The 17,712-nt window shown below is 42.6% G+C and overlaps 1 protein-coding gene across 8 annotated transcripts; it reads left to right on the plus strand.

Annotated features, from left to right (window-relative positions):
* Nucleotides 1-1,610: 1,610 nt before the first annotated feature.
* On the plus strand, nucleotides 1,611-16,790 carry NFU1 (NFU1 iron-sulfur cluster scaffold). Of its 8 annotated transcripts, none has more exons than XM_074928577.1 (9): nucleotides 1,611-1,709; nucleotides 3,658-3,764; nucleotides 6,979-7,114; nucleotides 9,677-9,743; nucleotides 10,588-10,702; nucleotides 11,836-11,899; nucleotides 14,106-14,280; nucleotides 15,020-15,108; nucleotides 15,938-16,790. In XM_074928577.1, the coding sequence occupies exons 1-8, from the start codon at nucleotides 1,663-1,665 to the stop codon at nucleotides 15,065-15,067; spliced, it is 759 nt and encodes a 252-aa protein (XP_074784678.1). In that variant the 5' UTR covers nucleotides 1,611-1,662; the 3' UTR covers nucleotides 15,068-15,108; nucleotides 15,938-16,790. The 8 variants fall into 8 exon arrangements, with proteins under 8 accessions (XP_074784678.1, XP_074784679.1, XP_074784677.1 ...); XM_074928578.1 differs by having other exon boundaries at nucleotides 15,020-15,092; XM_074928579.1 differs by adding an exon at nucleotides 2,437-2,673 and having other exon boundaries at nucleotides 1,674-1,709; nucleotides 15,020-16,790.
* Nucleotides 16,791-17,712: the final 922 nt, after the last annotated feature.

Raw genomic sequence — 17,712 nt, forward strand, 5'->3', positions numbered from 1 at the left:
ACAGCACAGGGCTACTGAGCCTTCTCTGCAAACCTGGGAGCTGCTGCTGCAAGAGAAGAAGTGCAGGATGAACCCATCTCCGAAGAGGATCTGCTGTCTGCAAGTGAAATGGTCCATGGCCACTAACTGCCGTGCACATGTGTTGGGGGGAAATATGGGGGTATCCCAGAATACGTTTTAGCACGAAGTTCAGGGAAAACATGCTTTCTGTGAGTGCAGCTGTGTGCCCAGGTACAGTGCATCCAGTGAGGAATGAGCCAGCAGTGTGCCCAGGTGCCAAGAAGGCCAGTGGCATCCTGGCTTGTACCAGCCCTGGCGTGGCCAGCAGGGACAGAGAAGGGATCTGAGCCCTGTGCTCGGCACTGGTGAGGCCGCCCCTCGCTGAGTGGGTTCAGTTCTGGGCCCCTCACCCCAAAAAGGCCATTGAATGACTCGAGCGTGGCCAGAGAAGGGCAACGGAGCTGGGGCAGGGTCTGGAGCACAGGTCTGCTGGGGAGCGGCTGGGGGAACTGGGGGGGTTCAGTCTGGAGCAGAGGAGGCTGAGGGGAGACCTCCTGGCCCTCTGCAACTCCCTGCCAGGAGGGGGCAGAGAGGGGGGATGAGTCTCTGGAGCCAAGGCCCCAGCGCCAGGCCCCGAGGGAATGGCCTCAAGCTGCCCAGGGCAGGGTCAGGCTGGCTCTGAGGAAGGATTTCTGTGCAGAAGGGGCTGTTGGGCGTTGGAATGGGCTGCCCAGGGCAGGGGGGAGTCCCCGGGATCCCTGGGGGGGTTGAAGAGTCGGGCTGAGCCAGTGCTGAGGGATCTGGGGGAGTTGGGAACGGTCAGGGTGAGGGTCGTGGTTGGGCTGGAGGAGCTGCAAGGGCTTTTCCAACCCAGATGATTCTGGGATTCTGGGAATGACTGAACTGAAGGGCTGAAAGTTTGTTTAAAGAACTTCGTTGGATTTTTAGGTTGTCTAGTTAACTGTAGGAGAATAAGCAGCTATGATTGGCCTAATGTAAGTGATTTTCTGGTCAAAAATCATCAGGACTATAATCATACTGAGGGGGGCAGGCAACCACGGCCCAGACATAAGATGGAACCTCTTAATCTTGCTGAAATTGCAAGTGTGTCTCCTTCCTCACCAGGGATACTCTTCCTCTTCTTGTTCCCTGTGCAACAGCCCTGAATGGCAGCAGCTGCCATATGCAAAATCAAGAGCATCCCTCTCCAATATATTTTGATCAAAGCCAACCCATCACCTCTCGCTTTATCTGCACCTCCCAATCTCTGGAAGTTTACTGGGCTAAATCTGCAATTTCTTGATGCCTTGGGAGACCTGGCAGGGGGGAGTTTTTTGTGTGTTAAACTTGTCTCTGTGGTGAAGCCTGGCCTGGAGGGTCTGGTTTAGCGCTGGGTGTGGTAACCGAGGCTGCTCCTTCCAGTGACCGGGAGGGTAAGGAAAAAGTAGCTGTTTTAAAAAAAAAAAAAAAGTGTTCCTTGTGTTCGGGGGTGTTGCTTTGATTTTACTTCTATATTAGACTTTCAGCAGTTTTGCGCCACCCCCGGCGGCCGGGCCGGCTCCGCTCGGGGAGTCGCGGGGCCCGTTCCCGCCAGGGGTCGCCGCCGCGCCTCGGGCGGGGCGGGAACGGGGCGGGGCGCGCGCGGCCCTGAGGAGCGCCAAGATGGCGGCTGCGCGGTGGCTCGGCGCGGCTGCGGGGCTGGGCGGCCGGTAGGTGACGGCCGGGCTCCCTCAGCTCCTGGCGGCCCCGGCCCGGAGGAGGGAGCCCGGCTTTTTCCCTGCAGGGCTTCCCTCTCCCCCCCTTCCCCGCGCGGCTGGAGCGGGGCGGCCGCGTCGCAAGGAGCCGCACCGCGACCTCCCGGGCTGCCCCAGGCAGGCCTCGCTCTTTCCCTTTGCCTTCCCCGCTGCAGCGGGCTGAACGAGGGTGAAGTTATTTCTTCCTTCTCCTCGCTACGGGCGGGCAGAGAGAGGTTGTTTCTTCCCCCTGCCTCGTTACAACAGCGAGGCGGGGATTTCCCCCCACACGCAGGTGCCGAGGGACTGTTCACCCCCCCGCGCACAAAGGTGTGAGTAATGAGGGGGAATTTCCCCAACCGTGCAACGAGGAGTAATTCCCCCCCGTCCCTCATGTGCACAGGATCACGCAGAGGGGCAGTTACCTGCCCCACATATTTATACTTGGGTCCAGACAATAAGGGGAAATTTCTCCATTCCTCCCTCCCCGAAGCTGCTAAAGACTGTGCAGTAAGGGGAAGTTCAAAGGACCGTGTGGCTCACCTCCTACCTTGTGGACTCTATTCCCCAAAACTAAAGGGAGAAAGAACTTTTTTCTTGGCGGAGCCCCCCCCGTAGTCTCTCTACCTGTTACAAAGACCACAAAAGTAAGCAAATAAATGGTTTTAGACCTTTTCTGTGTTCATGTCTCCCTCTCTCGCAGGGAGGCCCATTTCATGAGAATGAGCTTTTCTCCTGTCCCATGTTTGAGGAATCTGGGCCTGGGTGCAGTACTTGTGTGCTCATTTATGACCCCGGAGAGAATCAGCCTCCTCTCTCAATAACAGCCCCTGCAGATGTCATTTATTTAGTTTACCTGCTTTCCCCTCTCTGCACCTGATGAGGCGTGAAACCAGATAATAATTAATCCTCCGTATGTAATAGTTATCTGTGACATGAGGTGGGTTTTGGTTTCGTTTTCTGATTTTCACTTTGTTCTGAAATACCAGGATGCTGTTGGCTGTGCATACAGTTACAGAAATCGGTTGTGCAAGTGTTTACGCTCTTGAAAGATAGGCCTGCTGGTCCATCGCTCTGCTGTGCGTTTTCTCTTAAATGTTTTGTTTGCTTTTTCCCTTCTGCTCTCCCCTCTTTTAACTTCAGCTGGGCAGCTGACACCATCCCTATTTTGACTGCTAGTGCGAGTTTATGTGGCCAGGATGGAGCAGGGCCTCTGTAACTGCTCTGGTTTAATTCTGGAACACTACTTGTACAGAAATATACTGAATTTCTTTATTCCCCAAAGGGAAGAAATACATTGAGATGGACAGAGATGAGGTATAGCTTGGTACATGGAACGAATAGAATTTTTATGTTTTATCCAAATGTTGTCCTGGTATTTTTTTCTTACAAGAATTGCTTGTGTAAGAGTAGCCATTGCATTACCTTTTTAGCCCATCTTGTATTTTCTAAGAGTCATATGGGGGAATCTCATGTTTGACCAGCTAAACCCACAGAATATAGGAGTCAATTCTGGCCTTGATTTAGCCTCAGGTGCTTGGGGTTGGATTCATCTCAGCTGTCTGTTGTCTTCTGAAAATTATGTATTTAGTCCAAGCTAGATTTCCAGTTGCTCAGTATTGTCAAAAGGAACACTGAAAAGCTCCCTTAGGGTGATTTATCCTCTTTTGTTATAAGTAAGTAGTGTGGTTGACCTGTTTGTAGTGGCTGTAAAGGAGTGTAGATTAATTTTTTAGGTGGCCAAAATTGGAGAGTTAAGTCTGTTTTGTTATGAAATGAGAGGGAACACTAAAAAGGGGAAAAAGTAAGGGATGTTTTGTGATCTAGGCTGTGAGGTTTAAGGCAAGTGTGTGTCTTGCTCTGAGTTCAGGGGTTGCTAGAAACATGTGAAATGGAAATTGTTAGTGAAATTATTTTTCTCTAGGTTCTGTCGCATGGTTTTAAAAGATCATAACTTGACAACTCAACAGTCTTTCCACCAACTTGTGCAAAAGAAACCATTTTTTCCGTCTGCAGTATGGCGTAATGCAGGTAAATACTAGTTAAAAATTATTAGATGAGTGTGTTGAGAGTTTTTGTGTCTTGTGGTAATAATGAAAGTCTGCTCTTCTTCCTGAAATCTGAGTGTGATAACATTTCCTAGGTGGTATTTGGACACTGGGGAGATGATGTGGATGGCTCACTATGTGCTTGATTATACATTTTTTCTGTATCATTTAGCTGCCAAGACTTACAAGGGGTTCTGACAGTGTAAAATAATATTTGGGCTTTGCTGCACTTCTTAATTTAATTTCTGTCTCGGTGTAAATGTATCCCTTGCGAAAGACTTTGTGCTGCCTTCTGTCCTGCTCTAGCTGCTGAGCTCTGCCAGATGAAATTGCCAAGCCTTTCATTCTTAGAGCTGCAATTTTTTTGTTTTTTTAATTTTCCCCCTCTTGAACATGCATCCACGTATGGTGCATTAATGGCATTCTCCATTAATATTATCTGCAGCTTGGTGTTACCCTGGAAAAGCAATGTTTAAGATCGAGTTTGTTGTAGCTACCATTTTTTTTAGGAGGCTGTAATGCTGAGGAAAGGAAAAAAAACCTGAAAACAAAAAAAAAAAATCTCTGAAACTTGCACCACAGAAAAGCATTTTGCTTTTGCACCTGCCTGAGGGACGTAGCAACTGCTCTCCAATGCTGCAGCAGAAAGAGTCTTAAGACAGAAAAATTCTGCAGGTGGCATTGCATGGATTAGACATAAAAGGAAATCTTATTTAGGTGAGTCTGCTCAGGCAGAAGTTTGTTTTTAATTCTGGTTTCAGAGAAGTGCAGTCTCATCTGGTCCAACACCATTTTTTCTATTTCTGTTCTAATCAACTGGCAGACTCTGACGAGTAGACTTAGTATTACCTGCTTCTGTAGGTGTCCTACTAAAGTTGGCCTCTGTTTGGGCTCTTCCTCGTACCTTGAGCAGATGCAGAGCAGAATAATAAGCAGCTATATGCAGCGTTCTGCAGAGGGTTGAAAGAAATTGTATGGACGTTTGATGTAAATACAGCCAGTTACCAACTACAGAATAATAAATTCTAAGCAAGTTATTCACAGCTGTGCAAAGAACTCTGCAGACTGATTAATGACTGAAAAACCTGGTTTTAGGAAGGTAGATCTTCAACTGCAGAAGACCCTTTTAAAATACAGAGGCTACCCGCATGGGCAACCTTTCTGAGAGCTGATGGAGCCAGTTGTGTTTTAGGGTGTTAGAGGTGCTGGATGAAAAATGTACAGTAGCTGTTAGTGACCCATTGCTTTCAGAAAAATGGGCTGAGTGTACTCAGCTCACGCCAGCCCAATCCCCTGGTGTTGGTTATTTGTAAACTAAACTGTTACACTGGGTGTGATTTTGGATGCCAGCTGGAGCTGGAAGATGAATTCTTCCATCCCCATGGATAAAGCTGACTAGTTGCTTGCTCGATCAGAATTATTCTTTTCATGTTAAAACTAAGTATTTTCGTGCTAAGTTTTTTTTTTCCTTTTTTTAAAAAAAGAACCAAGAACCCCTGTAGTCTGTGCGTACTTTGCCATTGTGTACGTTCAAGTCAAAGGGGTTGTCGCCACGACAGACACATGCAGTAACAATTTGGCAATTTATAAATAGCGTGATGTGTCATCTAATATTAGGGAGTCACAGGCAAAATGGCAGTTTATGAAAATGAAAATGTCACCTCTTTTTGCTGCTTTAAATCCCTCTATTCCATAGTTTTCGAAGTTATGTGAGCTTGTTTCTCAAGTATAATTTATTTATAAATATTCCTAGAGGTTTTTGCTTTTAAAATGCATTTTTTCTTTCCTGAATTTTCGTATATCATTGTGTTATTTGATGTACAGGGAGAGTTAGAAAGAAGAAGAACTAGGAAGAAAATTAGAACATGGGGAAACTGTCCCTCACTGTGTTCAGCTTTAGTGAGACATCAGGCATATGCTGCATAGACATGTCTGCAAGGAAATACACTATTAAATGTAGAGTATGAAATTTTAGTCAAGATCAGGGTTTTTTTTTTCACTATTCTAGTGAAAGAAAGACACTGCAAAAGGAACTTAAGTGAAAATTTATCTTTGAAACATCTTTACCAGTGAACCGTAAATAATTTTATTTTGAATGGTTTGGTCAGTTCAGTTTTTGGAAGATAATCAATAGCTTACAGTAATTTTTCCCTCTGTGGAAAATATTATAAGCAGGGTGTGGTTCACTGTAACTGCTGTTACACTTGTTTTTCTTTTTTTTTATAATCCTGAAAAATTATTCATAGAATCATCAAATACCAGGTTGGAAGGGAGCTCGGGGATCATCTGGGCCAACCTTTCTGGCAAGAGCCTGGTCTAGACAAGGTGGCCAGCCCCCTGTCCAGCTGAACCTTCAAAGTGTCCAGTGTTGGGGAATCCACCACTTCCCTGGGGAGATTATCCCAGTGGCTGATTGTTCCCATTGAGAAAAATTTTCCTTCTGTGTCTAGTTGGAATCTCCCCAGGAGTAACTTGTGCCTGTTACCCCTTGTCTTTTCCACATGACTCCTTGCAAAAAGGGAGTCTCCATGTTCTTCGTGACCACCCTTTAAATGTTGGAACGGGCTGATAAGGTCTCCCTGGAGCCTTCTCTTCCCAAGGCTGTACAAACCCAGTTCTCTCGGCCTTTCCTCATGTGGCAGGCTGCCCAGTCCATGAGATAAAAAACAAACCCCATAAACCATGTGTATCTTCAAGAGAAGGTTAGTAATTCTGATAATGCTTTGAACAGGAAGTGATAATGCTGGAAGATGGGCTTAAACAACATTTGAAGATTGTAAAATATGAAAAAAAGAAAACACAACAGGGAAATGAAGGTTGCACCCTTCTGCCTCATGTAGAAAATGAGGATGATACTGGCCTCATGCAGTTTGATGCTGTTGCAGTAGCATGTTTTTTAGTAAATAAAAGTTAGCAAAAGAAGCAAAGACGAGGTTCCGTTTATCATCTTGTTCCTTGTGGGATAACATGCCTGTGTTTATCAGTCTTCATGTCAGTCTGGAGGCTTCCATGGAACCTGTTGCACTGTGGTTTTGAAGTACTGTTGGTGCACAGGCTGCTCTTGGCTGTAGCACAGTGATCACCCTGGTCTTGGCTTGCTAAGTAATCAAGATCTTTGACTTTCATTTAAGCTACTTAAGTTTGCTTACATTATTGTTCTTCTTTTTTTTTTTTTTTTTTTTTTTTTAAATTTCCAGTAAGAGGCATGTTTATTCAAACTCAGGACACACCAAATCCAAATAGTTTGAAGTTTATTCCAGGCAAGGAAGTGCTGGAGTCGAGGACTATGGAGTTTTCCACGCCAGCTGCAGCATTTTGCTCACCTTTAGCAAGGTATTATTAAACACATCATCATTTGTTTGGGGGACCAACATGGGCCGTCTGTCTACAACTGATGTTTTTAAGCACAGCTTCTGATCATTCTGCTTGCTCCTCCTTGTACTCAGGAGTAGCTTGGTTGGATTTAAGTTTTTAACGCTGCTTTACTTGTGTGTATAACTAAAACTGGGAAGATTGTCGTTATTAAAGTAGTCTTTCTGTGTGTCTGTGCTCCCCATGGCTGTATCATAGCGGAATGTGTCAAGGTCTAAGTTTACGCAACTGGATTGAGTAGTATTATAAATCAGTATTCTTGAACAGTTGCTGCATCACCAGTGAGACCTCTGGCCCCGATTTCACAAAAATCATTCCCATCAGAACACCCTTAATTGAAGTAGTTACTTGGAAATCATGCAGCTCTGCAGAATTGGGAAATAGATGGCATAAGGAAGTAAATAGTCCCCACATACCATGAATTAAATGTAGTAGCTTGCCTGCTTTGGCAGCTGGTGGTGCTAACCTGAACTTCAAAGCCAACAGATTTTTCTTTCACAAAAGGCTTATAATGTTTGGTCAAAGGAAATTCAGTTTGGGGCCACTCTTTCGGGCTGGATCTATAACAGGTCTTGGGAGTTGCAGTTTTCAATACCAAAATGCATAATCTGGAGTGTGAATTGCTGAGCAGGTAATTGATTTGTGCCATCTTGTATAGAAGGGGTTTGGAGCACCATCACAAGCCTCTCTGGGAATCTTTAGAAGAATCCTTTTCTGCATGTTTGTCGTTGCTTTCACATTAGGTACTGAAAAGAAACTTTATCTGTTACTTGGGTGGAAGGGCTTCAGTTTGAGGGTGAGATCCAGAAATGCTTCAGTAGGTTCCCTCCGGAGATCCCAGCTGAGGTCATCTTTGAGTATGTTAGAAAAATTCTATGCAAAAGCAGGAGTTGTTTCATGTGACATTCTCTCCAGGAACTGTAGAGTTATCAAACAAGCAGCACTGACGTTTCCAAAGGTCTCTTGCAGAGTTGTTTGAGAGCAAACAGGATCTTTACACACAAAGCTTTGTGACTTAAAGTAATAAATCCAATGTGAAAGGTTTTTGAGGACATCAAAACGTGTTAGTGGAACGCTAAAGCTGTAGGATCTGATTATGCCAAAGTGCATCAGGTTGCAGAATGCAATCAACTGTCAGAAAGTGGCTTTTTGTTGTCAAATATCTGCAAATAGACGTCTCATCAAAGATGTGAGTGTGTACTGTGGCAAATCATGCGTCTTGTGCAGGTTAATGGAAAAAAAATGTCTATTATATATTGTTAAACCCCAGATTATGGTTCTTCTAAATGGAATACTCATTTATTTTAAAAGGGAACATTAATTTTCCAGTATAGAAATAATAAAAGCTTCCTGAAGGGGAGGGAGAGGGGGAGAGAATTATTTAGTTGATCTAGGATGGTTTGGTGCACTTGCATAATTTAAGTAATTTTAAAATCCATTTGGTTTAGTGATATAAAAGCTTGGTACACGTAGAACTGTTTCATGTGTGGAAATTCTTTCAAATGGGTATTGTGAAATCTCTTCTGTCATTTTTCATCATGCATACCTTTGTGATAAGACTTCCAATTCCTTCGTGCATTGTATTTTTGACATTTTCTAGCCTTTCAGGAGAATTTTTTTTTTTTCTTAATCACAAAAACACGCTTACAGTGTTAAGCTATATTTAACTCTAGGTGCTACCTACTTTTAATGATTTTTTTTTTTTTACTCTTCAGGAGTAGCGTTATTTATTCTGTAAGATGAACTTGTTGGGTCTTATTTAACCATTTGTGGAAACTGGTCTTACATTCTCATTCTGCTTTTTATACTTAAAATACTGTCAGAAATATGCTCTTTCCTATTGTCTAAGTTCTTGGTTGCTTTGGATGTGTGCTAATTTACCACCTGGTTGTTGGGTGCTGTGTTGGCCATCTCAAGCAGTTTAGTATGAATCCTGAGCCTTTACTAGATCTTCAATATTTTTAATCATTTGTATGGCACATGAAAAATTTGAAGATTGCTCACAGAGTGAGTCACTGTGTTAAAGCCTTGAGGACTGCTTGGCACTGATCCTTTTATTTAATGGCAACAGAATTGAAGACAGTTTTTATTGAGCTCAATTACTTTAAATAACTTGCTTTGATCTAAGGAACTTTCCTTGTATTTGTATTACTCCTACCTGAAACAATAGGTACCTACTGGTTTTGATGCTGAACAAAATACATTTTTATATACAGAATATAACTTTGCCTCCAAAGAACAACTGGAGAGAAACTCTTTCACACATCTTGTGGAAAAGTTGTGTAAGATATGTTCAGTTTTACTATGTACACTGCTTCACAGCAGGATCTCCTGGCTCTTAGTAAACTGTAGGTGAAGTAACTCAGAGTTTCTTCTAAAGGTTCTGGTTTTGGTGCTTATTTTTGTCTGGAAGTGTATTCTAGAACTTTTTTTCTGTAACATGAAATAAAATCTTTAGGAGTTTGCCCGAAATATGTGTGCATTTTTTTCTTGGTTGTTTTTTTTTGTTTGTTTTCCTAACAGACAGTTATTCAAAATTGAAGGAGTTAAAAGTATTTTCTTTGGACCAGACTTCATCACAATCACCAAGGTAAGCAGAACGGCGACTCCCATGTACTAAAAGCTGCGCTGGGGTTCAGCTGTCTAACAGATGGGCCACGGAGGAGATCCAGTCAGGCTCGGACTTGCACAGTGAAAGTACCAGAGGCAGTGGTCACAAGTGGCATCAAGGAAAATGCCTTTAATGTAAAGAAAAAACAAAAAAGACAATGTGTGGATAAGCACTGTAAGGAGTAGGTTGACCAGTGAAGTTGTAGATTCTTTGATCTTGCAAACAGCCGACGCTGGCCTGGCCCTGTGCGGCCTGGCCCGCTTGGCCACTGGCTCTGCGTCGGGCGGGACGCGGGACTCGATAACCGCCAGCGGTGGCTTCCGAAGGAGATGACTGTGCGGCCGGGGTGCAGCGCCTCGCGGGCAGCGTGCTGTTTGCCCAAGGTGTACAGCTCCTGGCAGCAGAGATAAGGTGTTGTGTGGTAGCTGTGCAGTTATACTCTTACTGTGTGAAGAGTACAGGGCAATCCAGTGAATGGTAATTTGGCTCAAAACTAAATGGAACCAAACAACCTTGAGTCTGTGAAACAGTTGGTAAAAATATGTGTCAGATGTATTTAGGAGACTTTTTCACCTCTTTTTAGCTAAGATTTTAATAGCATTTGGCTTGCAAACAAGGAAACCTTTCTGTTGATTATTATACACTGAGTCTTACTAAACTTTTTTGGCAAAGCTGGACTTGACAAAACTGTGAAATCAAATTTTCTCAGCGTGAGAGCCCACTGTGATATTTTTAACATAAAAAGAATCTCTGCGTAACTTATTATTAGGAGGCAGATACTCTGGTTTTTATAATTTTTTTTTTTCCCTTCTGATTTACATAGGAGAGTGAAGACCTGGATTGGAACTTACTGAAACCAGATATTTATGCAACTATAATGGATTTCTTTGCCTCTGGCTTACCTGTAGTTACTGATGAGGCACCTAGGACAGATACGGGTAAGTCAAACTCTTCAGGAAGTAGCCCGTATCTGCCTTTGGGTTGAAGTTTTTGTAACATCCAGAAGAGCCTCCTCTTGTCTCTCAGTAAAGCATGCAAGAGAATTTAAAGTGAAAGCCACTAAAATTAACACAGGAGAGAATTTGCAGGATGTGTATGCTCTAGTGGAAGCAATGCTGCACTGTCTAAAGGAGTTGCTTACCTGTGAACATAAAGCCTGGTTCTGTCTGCTGTGGCAGGAGGGCTGTATCTTCACCAGAGCTGTGCTGCACTGTGTGTCTTGGCAGAGTGGACCGTGTTCTGTTATTCTTTGTGTGTGTGAAATGTTTTGGGAAGTACTGTGTTTGGAAAGCTGTGGGGTGTTGCTGCATATCCTTTTTGTATGGGCACCTACAAAGGGTTTTATTTCCCTCCTTAAATCAAAAAAGAATGCCCAGGCTTAATGTGCGTGTCTTAATGATAGGTTTATGGTCTTAAATGAACAAGAAATAGCAAGAAGTCTTTTCCAAACTGTAATAGAAAGTAACTGAGACTAACTTACAATTTAACTCAAGGGCAGTATTTTGCCTTTTATTTTCTCATTTACAATTTACTGACTTAAACCATTTTTCCAGTGTTTTAAGGAAGATTATGATGATTGAATTTCTCCCTGTTCTCTTACATGTGGATTTAATTTTAATATTAACATAGACTTTATTTGAAAAAAAGTTGTCTTTAAAAATGCTTCCGTGAGAGTAACACTGAACTTTAAATTACATCCAGAGCTGCTAAACCCAGGCACGTTCATAATTCTTCTCCTGCTGAATTTGTTAGGTTGCTAAAACTTTCCTTCTGAGGACCCTGCCTTAACCCATGCATCCTCACTGAATGTTAATTTTTGCTCCCTCTAAAAGATGGTGCTGCTGTTGTCTGTTAAGGCCTTTTCCATTTGAGAAGAACTCTGAATGAATACTGGTTGTTGTTGATGAAAACAGAAAAGATACTTACTCTGAATTAAGACTTCTGCCTTTTGGTTTCAGCCATCTCGGCAACACTTTTATGCTGTTTCATTCTGCTGTTATGGATATATGGTGTTAGTAATCATAGTGGAATTCTCTCCAAGTTCTAATTTGCACTTTTTTCTTTTCCCAAGCTGCATCAGAAGAAGACGATGAAGTTGTGCTGATGATCAAAGAACTGCTGGATACAAGAATAAGGTAAACTGGGAACATTACTGCTAGATGGAACGAGTTAGTCTTGGGGTTTGGATTTATTTAGGGAACAGTGATTTGTCTTTGGGTCTGTGTGATTCCATGGTTCAGTATCACGTGTGGGGGTTTAAAGTGCGAGACTGGCTAGGATTGAGAGTGCTCTTTCCTCTGATTGAAAATTTTCTGTCTCGTTTTCCTGTTTAAGCAAACTATGTGCTGAACAGAGTCGTTATTGCTGAGTGATTTTAGAACCTTACCCTCCATAATGCTTTTAAGCAGGTCCATTGTGTTTAACCTGGCTATTTTGAAATAGTGAAAGCAACACAATCTTTGCTTTTACAGTAACTATTCTCCCTCTGTTGTATTAACCTCTGTCTTAACTGTACTTGTACTTCCCTTCCAAGTACTCCAAAGTAGTTTATACTCTTATATCATACTCTGAAGGAAAATGTCCTAGTCTCTGTCTGGCCTTCAGTGGATTTTGTCCTTGCATTCTGTTTCAATTTTATTGGTATTTTAACAAAGCTTGAATTTAGAAACTGGTGGTAACTAATGAAGTCTCAGGAGTGGCTATGGATCGTGTTGTTTACCTGAAGTACATTTTTGTGCTCATTAGTTGCCTTCCAGAAGTGAACTGAAAGGAATAAGCAACTTGACATTTTAAATGCAAGGGAAAATGTCTAATGTGTTTCTGAAGCTGTGGTATCTGATAACGACATCTTCCCCAGCTCTCAGATTACAGGAACCAGAAGCTTGTATGTGGGTCCAAATAATGGAATTCAGTTGACTTTTTCTAGAAGTTATGACGAACTTGGGCTTTTAAAATTTCTTTTTAGATGCTGCATTTTAAAAGTGATATATAAAAATACTGTTTTGGTTATCTCGTAGCTGACACATGGTACTGGTTAATGTTCCTGAAAGGAAGGGGGGAGAAAAGCAGAAATAAGTTGGAACAGTTTACCCAAGCATATGTACTAAACATTAAAAATGTGTAACCCACGTTACTGTTGTATGTAGCTGTGACAGAAAGCCACATTTGGGAGGCCCTCCTCTTGCTGGCTGTGTAGCCATTTAAGCTCCCTCCGGTATGTTAGTCCTTGATTTCCCAGTGGCCTTTTGTAGTGGTCACAGAATTTCTGCCCAAATTTCTGTTTTTTCCCACCTTTTCCTTTCTTTCATTTCCTTCCCCCTGTACCCCTTGGTGGACCAAGAAGCTGTTGATGAGAGTATTAGCAGTAGAGTATCTTACTTCATTTTATAGCAGAGTATTTACAGAAGCTATATATGAACCAGTGGTACATACAGAGCATTTATTGTTTAGTCGATCAAAAATACATGCAAAGAAGTTGTCAGAAGGTGCAGGATGGAGAGAATGTACGTAAGAAATGTCCAATTTCAAGTAAGAAAACCTGAATTTTTAGTTATGTTCTTTGGCTTTCTGTAATGGAGATAATTTGCTATGGTGAGTTGTTAATAAATATGTTAGATTCATAGATTATTCTCTTAGGAGTGTAGCTCTCAAAAGAGTTATTTGGAAATCAGTATAAAGAGCTTCTGTTAGAGTAACTTGATGGTTTTAGTTTGGTCTGGAAAAATGTTGCTATGGGGATACAGTTACAATGCTGGGCATTTATTGCTTGCAAAAGGAGACCAGGCTGCAGAAATGCTAATAGTACTGGGATGTGATCTTATCAAACACTGGTTTCTTCACCCGTTAGCAGGATTAATCTTTTATAGCTGGAGCTTTTCTCTGTCCTGTGTAAACTATGGCGAACTGCATATTTATTTATGGAAGCAGATGCACAGGCGTGGTGTGGTGGGCACACGCCTATTGTCCTTGGCACGTAACTGAGGCAATTGCTGTTCCACGTGGAGAGGGCCTCAAAGCCAACTGGTTTGTCTGCAGGCTCAGTCAGGCTTCACTCGGAGGTGCTCACCTCAAGAATTTCAATGATTCCTTCGTGTGCTGCTGCATTCATTGCAGATCTGTTTTACTTAACGTCCTACAGAAAAACAGTAGCTGTCAATGTGAGAGTGTCCAGCAAAGTATGAGTTGTTGGAAATATGAACCAGGTGGTTGTAGAGGAAGAGGGCTTTAGTTACTGTATCTTGACAGTCCTTTGTGTGTATTAAATCTAGCTTTACTCAAGATATTTGGAAGGCAACATATTTCGGCCAGGTCTGCTTTTAATTCAGTATTGTGTTCCATCAGGCCGACAGTGCAAGAAGATGGCGGTGATGTTATTTATAAAGGCTTTGAGGATGGGATTGTGCAGCTGAAGTTGCAGGGTTCGTGCACCAGCTGTCCCAGTTCCATCATCACCCTGAAGAACGGGATACAGAACATGCTCCAGTTCTACATCCCTGAAGTGGAAGGTGTGGAACAGGTGGGTTGACTGAGAGATAAGGGCCGTTTTCTTTTCAGTGGAATAGGGCTTTGTCCCTTTCCAGCCTGGAGAGGTTGGCAATTTAAGTGAAAGTACAGGATGTATAGATGCAGTTTTTGCAAGTCAGAAGCTGTACAGAAGCAAATGATACAGAGCTCTGCAAAGTCCTGCACAACCCCAGGCACCGAAGTGTGCTGGGTGCTGCCTGGCTGGAAAGCAGCTGTGCAGGAGGGGACGGGGCGCCTGCTGGGCTGGGCCTCTCCGGCCACGGTGCCTGACCGTGTCCTGGGCTGCGTTCAGGCAGCTCTGCCAGCAGGCTGAGGGAGGGGATCCCTCTGGGGACACTCTCCAATAAGCCCACGACCCTCTTCTACTGAGGAGCCCAGGACTGGACACTCTGCATCTGCCAGTGATTGTTATCTTTGTGCTTTGGTGACTTTGTGTGATAATAAGGGACAAGTTTTTCTCCCCTAAAATGCAGATTCTTTTGCTTTCTCATTAAAAGTCTGATATGCTGTAGTGATTATTCTAGTGGCCATTGTAATAACTTGACCAGCTCCTGTTATTTCAGTCACGTTGCAAGTTTTTTCTTACCTGTGACCATTGTCATTCAACGATATGGAATAACTGCTGTTCTCCTTGGGTCCAGCAAGGATTTAGTGTAATAAATCCTCTGTGCAGTCCTGCGGGACTGAGAGTTTAAACTGTTCACCTCAGCTACTTCCGGATTTGATTTCAGGTTGTTGATGACGATGATGATATGGAGAAAGAAGCAAATTCTACTTGAGCTGACATCATCTACGGCCAAACAAGTATTTACCTCTTGGTGTACGTCAACTATCTTTGTGCTGAGGAACAACCAAATTTGCCTTTCTTTTCGGGAGAACAGTTGCACTTTTATCTGTGAAAATGTATCATCAGTTTAAGCAGTTTGTTGACTAATTTATTAAATGCCCTGTATTCGGAAAAGAATTCTTTTGCTCTACTTTGTACTGTGTCTTAAGAAAGAAATGGTGGGCTTTAGAAACGGTGATGTGTTTCCATTGTTCTTTCATACAAAAAATTCAAGATTGAAAAGAAGAGAGGGCAGAAGTAAAGTTCCTTGACTGTTTTTTGTGCAACAGAAATACTAAATGTTTGTTCTCCCAAACCTACTTAGGAGGCTTGCAGGACTATCTGCCTGTGCTTTACAACTGGGAAATTCAGGAATGTTCATTTTATCAAGTCTGGTTAAAAAGGGTTTAATTCATCTCAATTTTTTGTGTGAAAAGTAACCCATAACTTCATCTGTTCATTTTGATTGCCATCACTTGTGGAAAGTTACCTACTTGCTCACTACCACTGTGCAAACAATAGCAATAGAAAGAAGAAAAAATCTGAGCTGTTTGTTGTAAAAATCGTATCTTTTAAAATAAATCTTAGAAAAAGATGATCCTTATCAGCTTTAGTAAGTAGAGAGACTAATTGGCTTATTTAGAAGTAAAGTTGTTCAGCCACCATTAGTGGTCTGTTTAAACTTGCAAAAGATTATTTCTCAACATAATACTCCAACATCAAGATGAATGTGCAGTGCTTAAGGGCACAAATTACATTTGTAGGATAGCAGAGAAAATGAATGTGTTTACTTTATGCCATATCCTGTTTGTTCCTTCTGCAGAGCCAAAGAGTGCAGCGTATGTGTAACGTGGCCTGGCTGAGCGAGGGAAGACGTGGCAGAGCAGAACACACGTTCCAGTTTTAGAAACTATGCAAAGAGAAATATTTATTGTTCTGAAATTGAAATACGTAAATCAGGCTTTGCAAGTACTTCTGTTTACTTGTGTTTGTAGGTCTTAATTTCTTCCTGGTACCTAGTTTTAGCAGATGGCTTTGCTAGTGGAAATGCTACTACTTTGTGCTGCCACAGTCAAGCTGCATTTGTGGGCATTATTTGGCTTATGGTTATAGTCAAGTTCCCTGTGTGCAAGGATTTGAGAGCCTCTGGTATGTTCCCCTCTTTCATTCCTGGCCAGTGTAATTCCACTGAGTCCCTGAACAGGATCAATTAAGTCAGTGGAGAATCTTTCCTATAGCATGCAGATGAGCATATGGTTGCCATAAACTTTGTCTTACTTGTTAGAAATCTGAAAATAAATTATTTTAGCAAAATATTTCTTCAGCTTTCATGGAGATTAATAACTTACAGTCATTTAAATAACCCACTCAGGATTTGGAAATTGGTTTGAAATTACCATGTTTTCTTTACCCTATTATGAGTATGTAGTGTCCGATCATACAAGTACATTGATGACAAAATTCCCCTCGGGGTAGGCTCAGACTGTCCAAAAGAGAGCTTGTGCAAATGTTCCTGCCATGTCCTTCTTTGTCAGCAAACCATAGAATGGTGAGTAGTGTTTCTAGTTTCTCAGAGTTTTTTAGGCTTAATTTGTCAATTTAAGGCACTATACAAGCCAAAACTTAAACAGCAAAGTAGCTGTTTTGCATGTTAAATAAAATGTATCTCTCAAAAATGTGGTCTTTATTCTTCAGTTAAGCAGTACTAATTTCTTCCAGGTACAGTAGGGATCCAGTTCTGCTGTTGTATTTGTATTTCCAGTCTTGTTGTTAATGGGGTTTCGATTTGTACGCATAGGACCAAATTAAGCCTGCATGTACTGAGGCCGAAGGTGAAGCATCTTGTGACTGAAGAGGTTCCATGTCTGGCCTGTGTCCTGTGTGTCCTCAAGCTCCGTTGTGGAGAGAGAAGTGCATAATGCTCACATCCCAGCTTTTATCTGTTGGGTCCCACTACAAAGTAAGCTCTGTAGGGCAGTGGTTGCATTTCTGTGTCATAAAGCAGTTGGGGGGCTTTCCAACTCTGGATAAACAAAAGCAGGAGGAGGTGGTTATGTGCCAATTCTCACTTGGGGAACAAAACAAACTCCAGCTGTATTGACAACATTAACAATAACCATAAACTCTAATACTGTGATGGCCCAGTGTGGTAAAATCATCTGCCCAAATCATTAGGAGTTTCTGTGTGACCCTTCCAGGCTCTGTCTGTAACAGCTTCATTCACGGAAGGGATCCCTCTTAGTGAGAGGTATCCCAGCTCCTCCTCTCGCCCAGAAAACCTTGCATGTTCACAGAGACTGAGGCAAGGAGGGCAACGTAGTAATGACTGCTCCAGGTTTAGTGGTGCGAGGGGCCTGCAGCTCTTGTTCTGAAGAGAGCTCCTTGCCTGGGCGCTGGGAAGCTGAGCTCTACCCTAACACTCAGGTCAGCCGGGGGTTTTGACTCCAAAGTGTTTCTATAAATTGCAGTTATTACATTTAAAATAGTAATGGCTGCTTGGAATTATTCTGATATTTTTTAAAGAAAAAAAGTACTTTGGTATTTTTGCTGGGCCATAGATAAGTGCAAAATTACAGTCTGCCATTCTGCCTTCTTTTG

This window comes from Athene noctua, chromosome 28, assembly GCF_965140245.1.
Source record: "Athene noctua chromosome 28, bAthNoc1.hap1.1, whole genome shotgun sequence".
Classification (NCBI taxonomy): Eukaryota; Metazoa; Chordata; class Aves; order Strigiformes; family Strigidae; genus Athene; species Athene noctua.

Bases quoted from the DNA above. Each gene is read 5' to 3' on its own strand.
- NFU1 (XM_074928576.1), top strand. From the start codon at position 1,663: ATGGCGGCTGCGCGGTGGCTCGGCGCGGCTGCGGGGCTGGGCGGCCG. The intron at 1,710-3,657 runs GTAGGTGACGGC...ATTTTTCTCTAG, and splicing joins GCTGCGGGGCTGGGCGGCCG to GTTCTGTCGCATGGTTTTAA. The intron at 3,765-6,978 runs GTAAATACTAGT...TTAAATTTCCAG, and splicing joins TGCAGTATGGCGTAATGCAG to TAAGAGGCATGTTTATTCAA.